Here is a 21217-nt window from a genome sequence, read left to right as displayed (position 1 = left end):
TTCAAATGTGTCCCCCAAAAGTTCACAAGCTGGAAATTTAATTGTTAAATACATTTTAGCAATTAAAGAGGTGATTTAGGCAGTTGCCTTTAAGAGGCAATTAGTCCATGAAAGCTCTACCCTCATTAAGGGATTAATGCTGTTATTGCAGGAGAGGGTTAATTATTATGAGAGTGGGCTCCCGATAAAAACATGAAGTTCAGCCTCCATCCCTCTCTGCCTCTTGCATGCATGTCTCCTCATCATATGATGCCTTCTAGCATGGGATGACCCTCACCAGATGCTGGCACCTTGCTCTTGGACTTCCTAGCCTCCAGAACCATGAGTCAAATAAATTTATCTTCCTTATAAATTATCCAGTATGTGGTATTCTGTTATAGCAGCAAAAATGGACTAGGACAACTTACCAAATGTTTGCTTCCTGTTCTTTCAGTTTTTGGCTCTATTGATTTAGAGGTTTCTGTACCCAAATAATTAATGTTTCCACCATTGGACAAAGCAAAGGTTCCACTGAATGGGAAACTGAAACTGTCACCTGATCATTTTGTATTCCTCACGCACCTGGATTAACAGGCCCAAAAGGGGATTACCATTTGGCTGGGGTAATTGATCCAGATTATCAAAGGGAAATAGGAATAATGCTACAAAACTGAGTGAGGAAAAAATATATCTGAACACAGGTGAGCCTCTGGAACACTCCCTAAGAATGGAATATCCAGTAATAAAATCTAGGGGGAGACTACAGTACCCCATGGTTTGGATCACCCCATGGATAAAATGGCTCAACTGGCTGAGACACAGGCTGAGAAAAAGGGAACATGATGTTGACATCATAGCATTTCAGTAATGTTCTGTAACTTGTGCCCAGCTGCAGAAATGAGGACTATAGGAGGTATCTCATGATTCCTCAAATTATGCATATGCACATGTAATTACACATATATATTAAATATTTATTTTCAATTATGCATTTTAATATTCCTTGTATCTTTCTTCCACTATTTTATACAAGGCAGATGTTTTTGTTATCTGATGCTATGTAACAAACTACCTAAAAATTTAATGTGTTAAAACAACAATTTATTAGCTTTCACAACTCTGTGAGATGACTGGGTACTTGTGGGAGCTAGAGTACATCTCTCCAATACAATTTTTAAAAAATTAAGTTGATCAGAGGAGTAATTCTATTGCTTATAACCAAAGAACACTAATTGGAACAGAAATTGGTACCTGAGAGTGTGTTCTAAGCAAAAGGCCCTCAAAGAAATATGGTGCATTTTGAATTGGTTATCAGGCCAAGATAAGACAAGAGGCAATTACACTCCAATCTCTAACTGGGGCAAGGAAATGAATAGCTCATGGGACCCAGCGGAGAAATTCCAAAAGTTCTAGGGAACTTGGGAGCAGTTGCTTACAATACACCCCAGAGCCTGCTCAAATGGGCACCTTAACAAAGTGGCCCTGGTGGCAGGGATGGATACCATATATCAACTAAAAAATATGAACTTTCTTTCACTAAATTTGATCTCACTACCACCTCTGTTATGTACACAATTGCTGACAACAGCATCCAGCTGTGAACCAGTGATATGATAGCAACAACGCCTTGAGAAGATAAGTGAGTTGAGATCATGGGGTCTCATTACATCATGGATGAGACAGCAATTTTGGACTCACAGGAATGGGAACTTATTGCATATTTCATGTTGTGCTCACTGGTTCATTGTATACAAAATATATTATGTCTATCTAGCTGCCTATCTAGCTATACACACACAAATACATACATACACATATAGATATATAAAACAACATCCCTGGCTCACACCTGTAATCCCAGCACTTTGGGAGGCCGAGGCTGGCGGATCACCTGAGGTTGGGAGTTCGAGACCAGCCTGGCTAACATGGTAAAACCCCGTCTGTACTAAAAATACAAAAATTAGCTGGGAGTGGTGGCAGGTGCCTGTAATCCCAGTTACTCGGGAGGCTGAGGCAGGAGAATCACTTGAACCTGGGAGGCAGAGGTTGTAGTGAGCTGGAATAGTGCCACTGCACTCCAACCTGGGAGATAGAGTGAGACTCCGTCTCAAAAAACCAACAAAAAACCAACAAAAAACCAACAAAAAACTCACAAGATTTCTCTCTACATATGCCATATATTAACTTTTATGTTTTTTTCTGATTATAAAAGCATTATAAAAATGAAGCTATTAATGGATCAACTTAGCCCTTAGTGGAAATGACTCATCCTAAGGAAGACTTTGCCACCAGGAGTCAACGGCAGGTTATAATCAGTTTCCCCTCCACCCACTCAAGCACCTGGAGATGCCCTTCACTTTCTGCCCACCTAATGCCCCCAGGAGCCAGCTGGGAGAGGAAATTAAAAGTTCTCCAATAGGCAGACATATATCAGCTCCAGTGAAACCACATTTATTCCAGTGTTCTATTCAGAATCTTTTGATCAGCCAGTTCAATTTGAAGTCCATTTATTTCTTTCGACAATGTTAACCAAGCACCTCCTTATATGCCAGAGGCTGTTTTAGGGACTAGGCATGCAGTAGTACAAAAAACACACCAAATCCCTTTTCACACTACCTAGAGAGGGGTCCATACAGTGTTGTTCTGGATTGCCATCATAACTTAAAGGAAAATGTTCACAATGTCTGGAGTCCTTAATGTTCTGCAAATGAAAGAGGAGGATGTCATCAAGTTCCTTGCAGCAGGAACCCATTTAGGTGGCACCAACCTTGACTTCCAAATGGAACAGCACATCTATAAAAGGAAAAGTGATGGCATTTACATCATAAATCTGAAGAGGACCTGGGAGAGGCTTCTGCTGGCAGCTCATGCCATTGAAAACCCTACTGATGTCAGTGTCATATCCTCCAGGAATCCTGGCCAGCAGGCCATGCTGAAGTTTGCTGCTGCCACAGGAGCCTTTCCAATTGCCGGCCACTTCATTTCTGAAACCTTCACTAACCAGATCCACTGGCAGCCTTCCAGGAGCCACATCTTCAGGTGTTTACTGATCCTAGGGCTGACCACCAGCCTCTCAGAGGCATCTTATGTTAACCTGCCTATCATTGTTCTGTGTAACACATTATTCTTTGCACTATGTAGACATTGGCATTCCTTGCAACAAGAGAGCTCACTCAGTGGGTCTGATGTGGTGGAGGCTGGCCCAGGAAGTTCTGAGCATGCGTGACACCATCTCCCATGAACACCCTTGGGAGGTCATGCCTGATCTCTACTTCTACAGAGATCCTGAAGAGATTCAGAAGGAAGAGCTGGCTGCTGCTGAAAAAGCTGTGACCAAGGAGGAACTTCAGGTTGAATGGACTGCTCTAGCTCCTGAGTTCACTGCTGCTCAGCCTGAGGTTGCAGGCTGGCCTGAAGGCATGCAGGTGCCCTTTGTGCCTATTCAGCAGTTGCCTACTGAAGACTGGAGCGCTTCGCCTGCCATGGAAGACTGGTCTGCAGCTCCCACTGCTCAGGCCACTGAATACGTAGGAACAACCACTGAGTGGGCTTAAAGCTGTTCTTCCACAGGCACTTAAGCAACATGGAAATAAGGCTGGTGGAAAATAAACATCATTTTCTAAAACAAAAAACAAACAATCAAACAAAAAGACAAAAATCGCTTCTCATGGAGCTTGCATTCTCACGGTGGGAAGCAAGACAAACAATAACTAAATAAATAAATTTGGGTGGTAATAAGTGCTAAGAAGAAAAATAAAACATGGGCAAGGGCATGGGTATGTTGGGTTGTCAGAGAAGGCCTCTAGTAGGGCAGAGACTCTGGAATATGTTCTAGGCAGTAAGAACAGCCCGTGCAAGGGCCCTGAGGTGGCAGTGTGCTCTGCACATTCAGGAACAGTGAAGAAGCCAGCATGGCTGGAGTAGGGTAAGCAAGGGGCATGAGTAGGAGTTTAGATCTGGAGGTATTTCAATGGAAGCCAGATCATGTAGGCTCCTGTAGGCTTTGGTTAGGACTCTGGATTTTATTGTTAGTGTGGTTGAAAACCCTTGTAGCATTTTGAATGGAGACATGAAATGCTCTGTTTAATGATTTAGCGGGATCACTCTTGCTCCCTTGTAGAGAATGGTCTTGGTCTTTGATGCAAACCAGTTCCATGCCTCTACATTTCTTCATCTTCAGCCATATAAAAATGCAAGCTCCCCCCATTTCCTCTCACTGTAGGGCTTTCATCTCCCCATTTCTGCAAGTCTTTCTCTTGGGCTCATCTCCCACTGCTGACCTCCTTTCTCCAAACTTGTGTTGCAATTGCAGGCAAACTTCCCTGCCTAAATAGCATTTCACCTCATCCCATCCTTAACTGACACCTATCTTTCCCCTGAGGACACAACTGTCCTTGCAACCTCTGCAGGGAAGGTTGACATGTTCCTATTTTCTACTTATTATACAACAGAACCAGCACTTAGACTTGCTTGCTTCCGCTGACCCACTGGAAGCTTCTACACTATATGGTTTAATGGGAAGCTGCACAAACTTTGTAGTCAGGCTGGACTTGAATCTCCACTGCACCCCCTTTTACTGGTTGGGTTACACTGGGCAAATTATTTAACTTAATATGAGCCTTGGTTTCCTCACCTGTAAAATACATTGGACAATTTTTGTGAAGATTACTGGAAGCGATGATTGTAAAATACCCATTACAGTGCCTAGCACTCAAAAAACCTTACTCTTCTCTTCCCTCCTGTCCCTTTGATAACCATATGACCCTCCTGTCACTTATCTGTATAGTGTGCAGGTAGAATGTGGCATTTGACTCACCTCACTAATCCAGACTTTGTCCCCATCTGTGATGGTTAATCTTAGGTGTCACCTTGAGTAGATTAAGGAATGCCTAGAAAATTGGTAAAGCATTGTTCTGGGGGTATATCTGTGAGGGTGTTTCCAGAAATGATTAGAGTATGAATCTGAGTAGACTAGGTGGAGAAGATCTGCCCTTAATGTGAGCAGGTACCATCTAATTTGCCGAGGGACCTGAGAAAACAAAAACAGGGGAAAGGCTAATGTATCTATCTATCTGCTTGAGCGGGGATACACTCTTCCACTCCTGTACTTGGACAATAGAACTCCAGGTTTTCCAGCCTTTGGACTCCAGAACTTATACCAGCAGTCCTCCAGGTTCTCAGATCTTACACCTCAGACTGAGAGGTATACCATCAGCTTCCCTAATTCTGAGGCCTTTGGACTTGGACTGAGCTATGCTACCGGCATCCCAGGGTCTCCAACATGGAGGTGGTCTGTTGTGGAACTCATCAGCCTCCATAAGCTCATGAGCCAATTCTAGTAAATCTCCTCTCATAAATCCATATATCTACATCTATATAGCCTATTGGTGTGTATTGCTGGAGAATCCTAACAGTTTTCGTAATCACATGGGAGACTTGTTTCAGGAACTCATTCCTGTAGCCATACCTTGAGCCATTTAAACTCCAGTATTTTAGTCTCTGGTCAAAATCTCCCATCTCTCCATTCATCCTTAATCCCTTTCGAGCCATCTTATGCACTCTAGTCTCCAAGTGCTCCTTCTCCAAGGTCTGACAGCTGTATCCCTGGGCTCTACCTCCTTTCTTATTTGACCTGGACTTCCTCCTGTGAATCAGTGAGATTTTTAGAGTTCAAGCGATAGAAACTGACTCTGGCTAACTTCAGCAGAAAAGGAACCTACTGGAAACATATTGAGGGGTTTCAAGAACCAGCGGGAAAGTTGGAAACCAGGCTTGGAAAAGGGGTGGCATGTGTTAGGTTTGTCATTCGGTAAATATTTATTTCCTATCCTCTATCAACCTCCATGGGAGAAATATGATGCTGGATTTTCCCACGTGATTTTCTTTGGACATTGAAGCACTGAAGGAAGAGACAGTATGCCTGTAGCCTTAGAAGCATTTGTGTTTCCACTCATCCTGAGAGCTTCTGACCTCCATCACAAAAGAAGCATTCTCTGGGTAACCTGCTAGTCCCAGAAGAATGAAAGACTGGTAAAGATATCCTAGGCAATTTGTACACTGCAGCCTGAAACAGATATCCCCAGATAACTGGCTTGTGTATGAGCAAGAAACAATGCTTTTTATTATAGGTCCTTGAAATTTTATGATTGTTTATTACATAGCATTGTGTGAGTAGCTGGTGAACCAAGTAGTCCTGGTGGAACCAAGGATGGGCGGGGAGCAGGACCCATGACTAAGCATGCCATAAGAACTAGTTGATAAGGATATGTCTCCTTGCTCCTTTGGCTGTTGCTACTGCTGGACTCTCAACTCCACCAGTATGAATGTGTTCTAAGCCAGTGCTTTTCACACTTTAATATGTATGAATCATGTGGGATCTTGTTAAAATGCAGATTCAGTACATTTCGGTGGGCCCTGAGATTCTGCATTTCTAAGGCTCCCAGGTGATGCCAATGCTACTGGCCCCAGACAGATGGGAATATTCAAATGGGTGAATCTAGGTCACATGTCCATGCCTTGACTGTTAGGTGACAGGTAGAGGGATGACCCTTCTGTGATGGGTCAGGGAGCACTGTATCCCAGTAGTGCTATTCAATGGGAAACAAGAAGAGCAGCTAAAAATATTACAAATGTCTATTCCAGGCTCCCTATTAAATCACTTTAACCCTTCTCTTGCTCTTAGTCCTGCTATTGCACTTGTTCTGCAACTCCTGATCTTGGACCAATCCCCTGGCTACCTTCATCACTTTTACCAACTTATTTATTCATTTAAAACATATTTTCTGAATTCCCATAATATGCCAGCCATCAAATTCCCATAATATGCCAGCCATCAGGGATAATTTGGTAAAAAAAAAAAAGAATAATGAAGATTCTACCTCTTGTGGTTTATATTCTAGTAGAAAAAACAGACATTCTCAAATAAAAAAATAAGTTAAACGAATCCAGGGTGCTAAATGTGCTATGAAGAGAATATCATGATGAGTAACTAGGGGCAGCTTACATGAGATAAGTTAAGCTGAAGTCTGAATTATGAACTCAGAGAATAGCTGAAAGAAAAATGTTCAAGGCTGAGAGACCAAATGCAAAGTCTTGAGGCAGGGAAGGTCTTGGCTTTGAAAAACAGAAAGGAGGCCAGTGAGACTAGGGTTATTGAGCAAGAGGGAGGGAAGTGTTGAATTAGGGTGGAGAAGTAGTCAAAGGCCAAGCAACAGGGAAAGCTAAGGAATTTAGATTTTATTCTGAACATAACAGGGAGCATTGGAGGCTATTTAAGTAACAGCAGATGAATCCATACATATTCTGAGAGCTCACTTAGGCCACTGAATGGAGAATGGATTGTAAGGGCAAGAGTAGAAAGCAGGAGACCAACAAGGAGAGTGTCTGTAGTCCAGGTGAGAGATGCTTGTGGCCTGGCACCTTTCTTTTTTCTGCTGTATGAGAAAGCCATATACTTCTCCTATTTAAGAGTAATCCCTCCACCTGAATCACTCATCATCTTCTCTGCTTTTACTAATTCTCCCTGTTTTCTACCTTCAATCTCTTTCCTTCCTTTGGGTCTATTTCCTCAGCATACTAATATATTCAGATCTCTTACACATAAAAAAGTAACAGTATTAAGAGGTGGGACCTTTAAGAGATGGTTAGGCTTCACCCTCACTCCTTCTGCCATGTAAGAGTGGAGTGAGAAGGTGGCTGTCTATGAGGAAGCAGGCCCTCGTTAGACACTGAAACTGCTGGTGCCTTGATCTTGGGCTTCCCAGCTTCCAGAACCTCACGAATGGATTAATGCCATTATTGTAGGAGTGAGTTAGTTATCTTGGGAGTGGCTTTCTGATAAAACAATGAGTTCAGCCTAATTTCCTCTCTCTGCCTCATGCACTTGCTTCTGCCTTCCATCCATCCTCTTTGGGATGACCCTCACCAGATGCTAGCACTATGCTCTTGGGCTTCCCAGCCTCTACAATAGTGAGCAAAATAAATCTCTTTTCTTTATAAATAACCTAGTCTGTGGTATTCTGTTACAGCAGCACAAAATAGACTAAGACACCTACATTCTACAATACCACTCTTTTTGTGTTCTCTTCCTATCTCTCTGGCAGTTTCTTTTCAGTTTGTGTTTTCATCTTTCTTGTCCATGCCACTATCCACTCCTGTCACTTATCATCTGAGTGTGTTTGCAACCTCCTTACTCTGACCTCCCTTCCTCTACCAGAGTCCTCCTCCACATCATTGTTACTTTGGTTTCTAAGGAGGATGGGTTAAAACATATAGTGACATATTGATGTAATTCAGAAACACAACTATTTGTTTAAAGGATCATGTGTTTTAAGAATGATTCTTGTTTACTCTCTGGAAGGCTAAGCCTCAGGAGACATCAGTTCGGCATTCAGACTGTCCACTTGCAATATAAGAGCTGCTGGACAGCTTAAGTATTTTCAGCTGTAGGCACTGGGATTATCTGCACCAGCTGATCTAATTACTACCTTACCTATACCTAACTTTATACCTTGGTGAAGAATTATCTTGGAATACAGTCATTCCTGCATCCAATCACAGCAGGAACCTCAGGTAAACAATTCATTCAATGAGAGTGATGGCTCTGCCACATCCACCAATCCCAATCTTGGTTCATGCACTACAGAGAACAGCAGCAATTAAAGTGACATTTTAATAACCAGGCATAAGATGTTTTTATTATAAGGATTGCTGAAATTCCTCAATTCATGATTACTATGGTTTGAATATTTGCGTTCCTCCAAAATTCATATGTTGAAATCCTAACTCCAAGGTGATTGTATCAGAAAGTGATTAGGGCCCTTATTTTAAAAAGCCTAAGAGAGTTCCCTCCCTCCCTCTGCCATGGAAGAGTAGAGTGAGAAGATGGCTGTCTATGAAGAAGCGGGCCCTTGTTAGACACTGAATCTGCTGGTGCCTTGATCTTGGACCTCCCAGCTTCCAGAACTGTGAGAAATAAACATCTGTCATTTATAAGCCACCTAGTCTATGGTATTTTGTTATACCACTCTGAACAGACTAAGAAAATAATTTTATTACTGGCTTCATGAAAAATATTCCCAGGGTTGCCTCCAGGCAGATATTCTAGGAATCCAATGTAAGCAAACCTGGTCACTGATTTCTAAGGGGCAACTCTGTCTATGTCTCCCCATGAGACTGTAAATCCTGAAAGCAGGGAAGATGTCATTTAATTTCTGTTACTCTAGCATCTGGCAAAGTGACTGGAATTTAGTAGCTACTTAATAAATATTTGTTGAGTATTTGTATATTTGACTGAATATACAAACTAATAACAGCCAGATCATATATAAGAATAGAACCCTCAGCTGCATGTGGTGGCTCATGCTTTTAATCTCAGCCCTTTGGGAGGTCTAGGTGGGAGGATCGCTTGAGACCAGGAGTTTGGGGATGCAGTGAGCTATGATCATGCCACTGCAGTCCAGCCTGGGCAACAGAGCAAGATCCTGTCTCTATTTTAAAAAAGCAGAACTTTGATCCACAACCAGTAGTAATCTTCCCAGGAAATCAACCCATATCTACAATAACCAGTCCAGGAAGCTAGCCTGCTATGCCAGACTTGTACGAAGCCAGATTGCTATCTCTAATAAAAATCTAAGAAGCCAAACAATAATCCTTATAATAATCAGCCCCAAATAGCTAGGACTTTAATAACTTGACAGCTTCCCTAATTTTTGTCTTTGCTTGCAACTTAGGACTAACCAGAGAAAACCAGATATTCCCCCACTAACAACTCCTGTAAGATGTCCAGTTTCCAGTTAGCCCTCCAACAGCTTCCTATGCCAACAGCCTCCAATCAGGGCACACCTGAAGCCTTCCTTTCTTTTCCACTATAAGATTTTCTCACTCCTCTGCCTGCCTTTGAGTCTGCCAAAACACAAATAACAGTGGCTGACTCCCTTGCTATAGCAAGTTCAGAATAAATAGCCTTTGCTTGTTCTTATTTGATTAGTCTTCATTTATTTTCACAAGTAAATGCCTTTGGAGACTTAGGACAGACCTGGACCCGCCATGGTAACAAGGCAGAACCTTAGGATTGGAAAGGGGTTACGGAGAAACGTAACCTGGATAGCTGTTGGAACCTGACTTTCTCAGGTTATTTGCCTTTACACCCTCTTTTCCCATTTAAAAAAAAAAATCCTGAATCTTCAAGGCATGAATTTGAAAGCAGAATCTTTTGATAAGAGACAGCCAGCTGACTCTGCAGTTCCCAGTGGCCCCCTGAGCTTCATCTTTCACAGATAGTAGGCTCAGTTTGATGACTCCTGTCACTGCCATGCTGGTCCATGTTCAAGGGTCCTCAGAGACTCCTTCCCTGGGTTGCCCTTAGCACAGCTCCAGCAAGCTGGAGTTTCATAATTTTTTTTTTTTTTGAGACGCAGTCTTGTTCTGTTGCCCAGACTGGAGTGCAATGGCACGATCTCTGTTCACTGCAACCTCCGCCTCCTGGGTTCAAGCAATTCTCCTGCCTCAGCCTCCCGAGTAGCTGGGATTATAGGCATGTGCCATATGCCCTGCTAATTTTTGTATTTTTAGTAGAGGAGGGGTTTTGCCATGTTGGCCAGGCTGATCTTGAATGCCTGATCTCAGGTGATCCACCCGCCTGGGCCTCCCACAATGTTGGGATTACAGGCGTGAGCCACAGCGCCCAGCCCATAATGTTTTTACAAATTAAAAAATGTCACCAGAACCTGCACTCTGGCTTCAGGTAAGTCTATGTTAATAGTAACCTCTCGGCCAGGCACGGTGGCTCACGCTTGTAATCTTAGCACTTTGGGAGGCTGAGGCTGGCAGATCATGAGGTCAGGAGTTTGAGACCAGCCTGGCCAACACAGTGAAACTCCGTCTCTACTAAAAATACAAAAATTAGCTGGGCATGGTGGTGGGCGCCTGTAGTCCCAGCTACTCGGGAGGCTAAGGCAGGAGAATGGGGTGAACCCGGGAGGCAGAGCTTGCAGTGAGCTGAGATCGCACTGGTGCACTCCAGCCTGGGACAGAGCGAGACTCCGTCTCAAAAAACAAACAAACAAACAAACAAAAGTAATCTTCCGGTTCATTGGCTCTGGTTCTTCTTCAAATAGGGCCTCATCTCTCCTTTACTCCAGGTAGTGGTGATATTAAAAATATTTAGCACCTGGAATGACAAGTGCATGGACCAATCAAAACAGGGGCTCAAGCCGTACCAGGCATTAACCCTTTAGTTTTTGGATCCTGGGGAGGTCTGGGTAGAAGAAGGTAATGGGTGAAGAGGGGAAGGGTGCTTGGGGCATTGGCTATTTACCAATGCATATGAAAGTATCTCAGTATTTTAACAACCAGAACAGCATTTGTGCACACCAGATGAATGTCAGACCTGCCTTCAGATATTTCTGGGAGTTGTCAGTTTGTTGTAGTCAACATAGGCTGCCATAACAAAATTCCTTAGACTGGGTGGCTTTAACATTTATTTCTCATAGCTCTAGAGGCTGGGGAGTGTAAGATCAGGGCACTAGCAGACTCAGTGTCTGGCGAGGGCCCTCTTTCTGGCTTGTAGAGGGCTACCCTCTTGCTGTGTCTTTACATGGTGAAGAGAGAGCAATCTCTCTCTCCTCTTCTTAAAAGGGCACTAATCCCATCACTGGGACTCTACCCTTATGACCTCATTTATATCTAATTATCTCCCAAAGGTCCCACTTACAAATACCATTATACTGGGGGTTAGGCCTTCCACATATGAGGTTTTTCTTTTGTTTTGTTTTTGGAATGGAGTCTTGCTCTGTTGCTCAGGCTGAAGTGCAATGGTGCGATCTCTGCTCACTGTAAACTACAGCTCCTGGGTTCAAGCAATTCTCCTGCCTCAGCCCCCCAGTAGCTGGGACTACAGGTGCATGCCACCATACCTGGCTAATTTTTGTGTTTTTAGTAGAGATGGGGTTTCGCCATGTTGGCCAGGCTGGTCTTGTACTCCTGACCTCAGGTGATCCACCCGCCCAGCAGTGGACAGCCTCTCCTGCAGCTATACTGGCCTCTGCTGGGCATGACTGCGGTTTCTCCTGTGTGGTTTTATCTCTGAAGCACTAATTCCTCCATTAGCCTCTACAGGTGCTTCTGCTCTTGCCTGACAGACCTTATGTTCTTCTGTGGATGCCCAAGCTGCCTTGGGAAATCTCTGGGCACCACCACCAAAGTCTTAGAGCCCTCAAAGTGCCTGGATTTTCCAGACATTTAAGGTAAAGTGGGGGAGGAGAATGCCTCTTTTTCTCTTTAAATCTCTTTTATAAGAGGAGTACCAAAAGGGCATTTATGTATTTATTCATTGGACAAACATTGAGGGCAAATATACATCAGGCATAATTCCAGGCGTTAGAGCTAAAGTGAAAAAGACAGGCTCCCTGCTTTCATGACACTTACATTCTAGTGGGTGGAGACAGAATATAGACAAACATATGTAATGTCAGCTAATAATAGGTGTAGGAATAAAGCAGAGTCATAGGTTGGAGAATGATGCAGTATGTGGGGTATGCCTGCTGTTTTATATCTTAGACTGGATGATCAGAGAAGACCTCTGACATTTGATCAGGAAACTTAATCAAATAAAAGCGTGAGCAATGGGGGATATCTGGGAACATAGCAAATGCAGACTCTGTAGCAGTGTGCACACGCTACAGTGTTTTATGGTTTTAATGACCAGTTCCTTCACTTTTTCCTGACGTCTGCCTTTTTGTCTTATGCTTGCCTTCTCAAACCTCAATTAAGATTTTTTTCTGTAATTGACAGGTTATTTCATCTATCATCTTTGTTTATCCAGAAACAGAGAGAAAAGAAGAAGAAAGACAAGGAGGGGAGGAAGAGAAGCAAAAGGAGGAGGAGGAGAAGAAGGTGGCAGCAATAACAATGGATGTAGGAGGGGGAAAGGAGGGCATGCTGCCCTTGCTCCTTCTTTCATTGCCTTTTGGCTCCTAGATGAAGAAAGGGCTGCACCACGAGAGGGGCAAGTCTAGTCTGAGCAGTCTCTTGGGCCTGTGGGAAAGTTAGATGTGGGACAGAGGGAATCTGCTCCATTTTGAGTTGTCTGGCGTTTTTATGTACTCATTTCGTGCAGTCCTGCTATGGGGATTGATAGCCAGGAAGCTGCACCATAAGTCCCAGGTGTAGGATCTTCTGTTCAAAGTATATGGGTAGGTCTCATGCTCCGTATGGGCCTCCACCTATCTTTTCCCATTCTCAGGACCCTCAGCTCCTTTTGGCAGCAGCATCTTAATACCTGCTGCTACTAGAGGGAAACATCATCAGGAGCACTTGCTTGGCCATAGTAGGTTGGTACCAGCAGGCAACATTCCTGTTTCCTAGTACAGTGCCTGGAACCTAGAAAGTACTCAGTAAGCCTTTGATCAGGAGGTACTGTGCTTCAGGACAGAAACCAGGATTCTGGTAATTAGGAATACATTCCACTCATGGGAAGTTTAAAACTGGCAAGCTGCGTGTAGGCATGTGCCTGTAGTCCCAGCTACTCAAGAGGCTGAGGTGGGAGGATTGCTTCAGCCTAAGAGTTTGAGTCCAGCCTGGGCAACATAGTAAGACCTTATGCCTAAAAAAAGATAAAAAATTAAAACCAGGGTAGAACTAGAACTTACGTAATTGCTTCCTTTAGTTTAATGTGTCAATGTTCTCTAGCAACCCAGTGTTGGTTTCACTATTCATTGCAGCAAGGGAGAACGCACACCATGGGAGATCATGAGATATCTCCATATTGGGATGTTACTAGGAGTTATAGGATTTGCCTTGTGTTAGGTGATTTTAGGGGGAAAGTTTTAAAGGCCAGTGCTTTTCTGTGAATTGGATGCTGTCAAGATGAGGGAGTAATTCCATGATTGGGCATCTTAATAAATTTTATCCAGAGGAAAAGAATACAGTGATGGGCTTGGCGCAGTGGCTCGTGCCTGTAACCCCAGCACTTTGGGAGGCCAAGGCAGGTGGATTGCTTGAGCCCAGGAGTTCAGGACCAGCCTGGGAACCATGGCGAAACTCCATCTCTACCAAAAAAAAAAAAAAAAAAAAAAAAAAAAAAATTAGCAGAGCATGGTGGCACGCGCCTGTGGTTCCAGCTACTCAGGTGGCTGAGGTGAGAGGATTACTGGAGCTGGTGAAGTCGAGGCTGTGGTAAGCCATGATAGTGCCACTGCACTCCAGCCTAGGTGACAGCGAAAAAAAAAAAAAAAAACCACAGTGATGGTAGAGCTATAATTGATTTAAAAAAGCAGCAATCAAATTAACTGGAAAAGGAGGGTGTTTGATTTGCACAGTAACGTTGTTTTTGTCTGTGCTTAGGCAAGATTATGAAATGGTCTTGTCATGTCTTGTTTCTTCAGTCACAGAAAGACCATGTGTGATGTCGGTGTTCTGTGAGATTATTTATGCTCAACAGGAGAATATTGAGGGATGATGGTGAATGCTAGGCCAGCATGTGACAAACCTGAGGCTTAGTTACCTGTGTCAGACCAGTTCCCAGGCACCCTAGATTTATTTTCTGAGTCCTCCAATTGGTCAAGGGTAGACAAAGTCAGGCCACAGGACCATTAATCTATGATATTCAGATTTGCACTATTGCTAAATTTATGCTGATCTGGAGGATGTAGTCTGTAGTTGGGTTAATTCCGCCTTCTGTTGTAGGATTTGTTGAATCATATGATATGACAATGGCTGTGCAGAAACTAGGGCTGTGGACAGGATACATTGACCAAGTGCAAAAGAAGCAATTACCAGAAACAAAATGATTATCCATCTTTGTAAAAAGTCTTGAAGACAGGGGCCCAGATTATAAAGTCCTGGCAATGAAAACATGCCCCAGAATCCAGCTGAGTCTGTTTTTAGGGAGCCAGGAGGATTTTCTCTTTTCAGTTTACTCATGTTCTACTGGCTCTGTAGTATGTTCTACTGGCCCAGTAGTATGTGAGTATGGCGACAAGTGTTGCTAAATACAAACTCCTCCTTGGCCAGCTAAGAAGAAATCAAGGGTTATATAATTATCCATGAAAACTCTGGCTAAGAAATTCAAATTTAAGTGGTTTTATGAGCTGCTATAGCAGAAGTTTTGCTATCTATGGGGTCTGCTAAGGTCAAATACCTCTCTTGGACCTCCTTTTTTGTTGTATTATCTTTGTTGTGGGAATTTCATTCACAGAGTACACATGAAAAATGAGTCAGTTATCCCTCCTGGGAGTTCTCCCAGTAGTCTGTGATTGTGTGCTTGCTTCATTTTGTTGGTTTCTGGGTGTTCTTTTCAGAGAAACACAGTCTACTGGAGGGGTGGTAATTTTAAGCACTGGAGGGTCTCTAACAATTAGCTTCAATATAAAGGATAAGTTAGTGTGCAAGCCAGATGTTCCCATAAATAAGTAGTACCCTAGGGGAGTACAGACTGCATTGGGAGGATAAGGGCTATTTAGCACATCAGGGACAAGCCAACTTTCTTTCCAAGATAAGCAGATTTCTTGGATGAAGTTAAACAGGTTTCTCCAAAGCAGGCTGGAATGTTTTGGAAGAGAATGACCTGAGTAGTGTATAAAGAATAGCCCCAATATTAGTTTGTATTCCTGAAGGGCTAGGTTTTTCTCATAGGATTGTAATGACTTCAGGGAAACATTCTTTTGAAGTGTAGATCAAGGTCCAATTTTTAGAAGACTGAGGTTTGGGATGAACTTTGTCGGGAATGCTTAAGTACCAGAAGTGACCTACAGAAGAAAATCTACTTGATGAAGTCTATGAAAGCACAGTTATTAAATTTTGTCAACAATTCCTTAAGAGCAGTAGCTATGGTTTGAGAAAAACACTCCAGAGAGTGTCTCTTTTCTTTTCTTTTTTTCCTTCCCTTTCCTTTCTCTTTCTCTTTCCCCTTTCCCCTCCTTTCCTTTCCTTTCTCTTTCTCTCTTCTCCCTTTCTCTCTTTCTTTTTTAGATTGGATTTCACTTTGTTGCCCATTGGCACGATCACAGCTCACTGCAGTCTTGGACTCCTGGGCTCCAAGGATCCTCTTGCCTCAGCCTCCTGAGTAGCTGGGACTCCAGATATGTGCCACCATGCCCAGCTAATTTTTTATTGTTTGTAGAGATGGGGGTCTTGCTACATTGCCTAGGTTAGTTAGACTCCTGGTCTCAAGTGATCTTCCCACCTTGGCTTTCTAAAGTGCTGGAATTACAGGTATGACCTACTGCACCTGGCCAAATATTATTTTAAGTAGTAGAACATAGGGAGTCAAAAGTAACAGGATGAAGATAAGGGTTATCTCCCTGAGAAATCAATTTGTTAGTTAATCAAGGGTGTCAAAATGCAATAAGCAAGATTAGTGGTAGGGTAAGAGATGCCAAGGAATCAGAAAATTAATCTTGTCCTGTTGTCTTGGGTATAAACTGCTCATTTCTGCAGTCAGCAGCTTCTGGGGAAGTCCCAAGAATCTTCAGTTTGAGGTCTTCCAATAGTATGGGATGTCCGGTAGCCAGGAGAAAATGATGCATGTCTTTTTAGTTGTGTAATATGAATCCAAGGATCAATGTCTTCTAGTTTTACTCCTGGGTCAGTTAACAGTACCTGACATTTTTTTTTTTTTGCATTGAGGCTCAAGGGAAATTGTTTTCTAATGCTTTTTCAGAAGACCAAATCTCTAACTTCAGAAGCTGCTTAGGTGGGTGCTTTGAGAATGCAGCTTCTATCTGTTTTTGATAAAGCAGGAGTTAATCTTAGAAGTCCCCTGCAGCAATTAGTGATAACAACTTATATTAGTAGCATCTAGTATTAGTAATTCACGAATACATGAGGAAGCCTGTTATTAACTCAGAAGGAGATAACTTATGGGTCTTAGAATGGACTGACCTTATTGCCATCAAGGCAAATAGAAGTACTTTGGGCTTTGGAAGTTAAGACAGAAGTTAGAGAACTTTGAAAGCTATTTTTTAGAATTTTATTAGTTCTCTTTATCTTTCCTGAAATTTGTGGATGCAAAAAGTTAGTGGAGTTTCTAAAAAGGTAAAGCTTTACAGAGTTATTTAATATCAGTGAAATGTGTGTCCTCTTACTGGAGATAAACATTGAGATTTCACATTCAGGAATACAAAATTAATAAATTTTTTTCTACCATTACAGTAATAGGTCTCCAGCAAGGAGAACCCCTAAACCCCTTAAGAATAAATAACCCTAATGTACTCATAGTCCATTTAGAGGTATTCAACAGAACTCCAAGACTGGGCTCCAGTTCATGTTCTACCTTCATAGTTTTGCCAGGATTGGGTCATTGACAGGTAGGCAAGACATACATCCTTGGCAATAACCCTAAAATTGCCCCACCAACATTGGTTCAGCATCACTATCAATGTATCTCTACTATTGTGGGTAATACCATGAAGACTTTTTGCTGGACTCCACTTTAATTATGGCTATTTCCTTAGGTAACAGTGAAGAATCTCAAGATTATTATTATTTTTTAAAATTTTAATTTAAAAATTTTCCCCATAGGTTATTGGGGTACAGGTGGTGTTTGGTTACATGGCGTCTTAAGATACTTTAATTTGCCATTCATTTTGTAGAGGTTCCTGAAGCGGTCAGGAAATCTTTGTTTTTAAAGCACTCCAAAGTCATCGACGAACCACCAAAACATATGTACTATCAGTATAAATATTTGCTCTGTTATCCTTTATCAGCTGGTTGGTCTAGGCCAGGGCAATTCCTATACTAACAGAGGACCTGGGATGGCATACTGAGTCAGCCACTTACTAGGTAAGAAACTTTGGGCAAATTAATTTTTTGAGCCTCAGATTCTTCATACATGAAATAGTAATACTTGTCTCACAGAACCGTGAGCATCTAATGAGTTATTGTACAATAACCAACCTATCACTAAGTCCTTCACATTGATTATTTCCTTTAATTATCACACCCATCCTATGCGATGGCCTATTATCATCGTTTTATAGACACAAAGTCACACCGCTTTAAGTGGTGATGCCAGGATTCAAACTCCGATCTTTCTGATGCCAGTGCCCAGTTCTTAATCCCTCTAACAACCCGTGACACTTTTCCACGGTTAGGTTCAAGCGCCCACCATACAGCTTGACACTTTAGGAGATACTCAACCTTTAAAACTTTATAATATGCATGTGTGATTATAACGGGTACGTCCTAGAGTTTGATCTCTTCTCTGTGCAGGGGCGAAACTCCACCCCAGCCGAGAACTACACTGTCCTTGCGCGGGGCCCTCTGCGCCCCGGGAGGCGCCCAGTCCCGGTTTATTGTGAGCTTACAGTACAGTTCGCAAGGTCCCGGCCGGTGACGGCGGCGAGGCGGCGGCGTCGCCTGTCGCAAACCTCTGCCCTAAGGCGTTCCCGCCGGGCCTCGCGCGGCGTCCCTAGCAACGCGCGCGCGGTCTCCCGTCCCCGCCCAGGCGGGCGGCACTGCGCCTACGCTGGGCCACAACCGCCAGTCAGGTCTCTCCCCTTCCTCTCCCTCCCCCCCCTCCTCCTCCTCCTCTGCCGCCCAGAGCGAGACACCAACATGGAGCCCGAGGATCTGCCATGGCCGGGCGAGCTGGAGGAGGAGGAGGAGGAGGAGGACGAGGAGGAGGCTGCAGCGGCGGCGGCGGCGAACTTGGACGACGTAGTGGTCGTGGAGGAGGTGGAGGAAGAGGCGGGGCGGGAGTTGGACTCCGACTTTCACTACGGGCACCAGCATCTGGAAAGTACAGACGACGAGGAGGACGAGGAGGCCAAGGCCTGGCTGCAGGCGCACCCCGGCAGGATTTTGCCTCCGCCGTCGCCCCCGCAGCACCGCTACTCGGAGGGCGAGCGGACCTGTCTGGAGAAGGTGAGGCGGGCCGGGGAGGGGTGTGGAGCCGCGGCGAGTTGGGGGTGGAGGCTGGGCCCCGAGCGCTCCGCCCGCCCGCAGGTCACGCCGCCTGACGGAGAAAACGCGCGCGGCTGAGGCTAGTAGGCGGCCCCGACTCCAGCCCAGGTGCCGGCCGGCTGTTCCGCGTCTCCTAGGCTTTGTGGCAAAGACTTCTCGTTTCCAACCCCTCGGTGGGTCCTGGGCCTTTTGAACTCCCGCAGACGTTCAGGGGAGCCTGCATTCCCCGTGAGTGGGGGTGAGAAACGCTGAGAGAGGACCACGGGTTTGTCGAGCCCTGAAGGAGGGAAAAGGCGGTGTAGGACCGGAGCGAGTGGTTGCCTGGGGAGCATCTTGTTGGGGAGACAGTGAACAGATTAGCTTGACTGAATTGCAGGACTCCCCTGAGGGAGTAATGTGGATAATGTACACCGCGCGATCACTTAGTCTGGAGAGGCTCCCCGCGGGTTTTCCTCCCCTGGACCATCATTTGTAGCAATAAAGGGGTTCCCCAGCCGATAGGAGGGGCTTGGAATGCAGGAGGCTTGTGATGCGGCTCCAGACAGTCTGGAAAACTACAAAGCACAGATAATACACAATGGAGAAAGCCGATTTCATGGTAGGCCCCCGAAGATCATTTTGAAAATAACTCTCCATTTAATTTGCTGCCCTTACCCCCCCTTTTTTTTTTAACTTACTGTTTTTCGAGGAGCAAGACCTGCCCTGTTCAGTACAGTAGCCACTGGCCACGTGTGGCTTTTTACATCTTAAAGAGAAAACTATTATAGTTTTGAATAAGAGTTAAAAATAAATTAAATGAAAAATTCCATGCGTCTGTTCTTACTGCTTTTCAAGTGCTCAGCAGCCACACTAAGCTAGTGGCTACCATATTGGACAGAGCAGATAATGGAACAGTTCCATCATCACAGACAGTGAAGGTGTAGAGTTTTGTCACTAATGAGCAGTAGTAGTTGTTTTGTCTGGTGAATATTCCAGGGGGTACTTAATTCATTGAACATGTATTATTAGAATTCACCATGTGCCACACATTGTGCTGGGTGCTAAGGAAAGCTTGGTGAACCCAAAATTTTTGGTCTCTGCCTTCCTCGTGTTCATGGTCTAGAGAGGGAGGCAGACAGATTTCAGATGATCACATAAATAAAAGTGAAACTAATATGTGGTAATATTCTATGAAAGCATAAAGTAAGATAATCTGGCCTTGTCAGTGAAGCTGGGAAAGCCTTCTTGAGAAGGTTATGATAGAGCTGATATCTGAAGACAGTTTAAGGTTAATCAGGCAAAAGGAAGGGAAAGAGCCGTCTAGCTGAGGGAAAAACACATGAAAAGGTACTGTTGATGAGACAGAGCATGGCATTTTCCAGGACCCAGAAGCCAATGTAGTTTGAGCACAGACTGCAAGGCTTTGTGTGCTATGCCAAGGATTTAGGGGCTTTATCTCTGGAGCTTTGGGGAGTTGACGAAAATATTTGAAACGAGGGGATGTATGATAAGTTAGGTGTTTCAGAAAGATCAGGTGTATAGCAGAGTGTGGAACAGCTGTGATAGCAAGGTGGGATGGGGAGCAGTAGTCATAGGTCAAGGGCATAAATTAGGAGACCATTGCAGCATTGCCAGGCAAAAGATGATGAAATTTTGGAATAGGGAAGTGTTGGTGGATACAGGGAAAAGTGGACTGATTTGAGAGATATTTAAGAGACAAAATCATCATACTTAATAACGGATGGGATGTGAAAGGTGAAATAGCCAGGTGTTAGGTTATTGTTTGAATGGTTGTGCCAATATTAAGATATGGCCAGATTTATGGTGGAGGTGGTGGCTGTGAGTGGGTGGTGGAATTGGTTGGGTGAATCTTAAGATTATGAGTTTGGTTTTGAAGATTGATAGAGAAGGCTGGGCTAGAGATTTCAAGTTCTAAGTCATATACATAGAGACCATAATTAAAGCCACACTTGTTGACTAGGTCTCCTAACTTTTATTTTGTCCTGTGACTTCTTGCCTGAATAACTATTAATATTCAAACTATCTTGAAGCCTAGAGGAGGAGTTTTTTAAACAAAATTTTAATTTAATTTAATTTTAGATTTGGGGGTACATGTGCACGTAATTAACGTGGATATATTGCGTAATGGTGAGGTTTGGGCTTCTAGTGAACCTCTCACCCAAATAGTGTACCTTTGTACCTGATAGTGTAACATTGTACTTCATAGGTAATTTTTCAACCCTTCTCTCCTCCTTCTGGAGCCCCCAGTGTCTGTTTATTTCCATCTTTATGTCTGTGTGTACTTATTGTACCCATTTTTCTTTATGTCTCTGTGTACCCATTGTACCCACTTGTC

General features: G+C 43.7%; 1 protein-coding gene and 1 pseudogene across 3 annotated transcripts in view; both read left to right on the top strand.

The window, feature by feature from the left end:
* The first annotated feature begins 2659 nt into the window (after nt 1-2659).
* On the top strand, nt 2660-3533 carry LOC129026078 (small ribosomal subunit protein uS2-like; annotated as a pseudogene).
* Nucleotides 3534-15889: 12356 nt separating this feature from the next.
* Nucleotides 15890-21217, top strand: part of ALMS1 (ALMS1 centrosome and basal body associated protein) — a 224466-nt gene continuing 219138 nt past the window's right edge. For 2 of the 3 annotated variants that reach the window (XM_054473537.2, XM_054473532.2), the window contains exon 1: nt 15890-18843. In XM_054473537.2, coding sequence (XP_054329512.1) covers nt 18139-18843 — 705 coding nt within the window. In that variant the 5' untranslated portion in view covers nt 15890-18138. Of the gene's footprint in view, nt 18844-18972; nt 19481-21217 lie in introns of those variants that run through there. The other variant, XM_054473546.2, reaches the window with a different exon arrangement.

This window comes from Pongo pygmaeus, chromosome 12 (genome assembly GCF_028885625.2).
Source record: "Pongo pygmaeus isolate AG05252 chromosome 12, NHGRI_mPonPyg2-v2.0_pri, whole genome shotgun sequence".
NCBI classification, from domain to species: domain Eukaryota; kingdom Metazoa; phylum Chordata; class Mammalia; order Primates; family Hominidae; genus Pongo; species Pongo pygmaeus.
The sequence above is the reverse complement of the archived record's forward strand: the minus strand, read 5'-3'. Positions and strand labels throughout refer to the sequence as shown.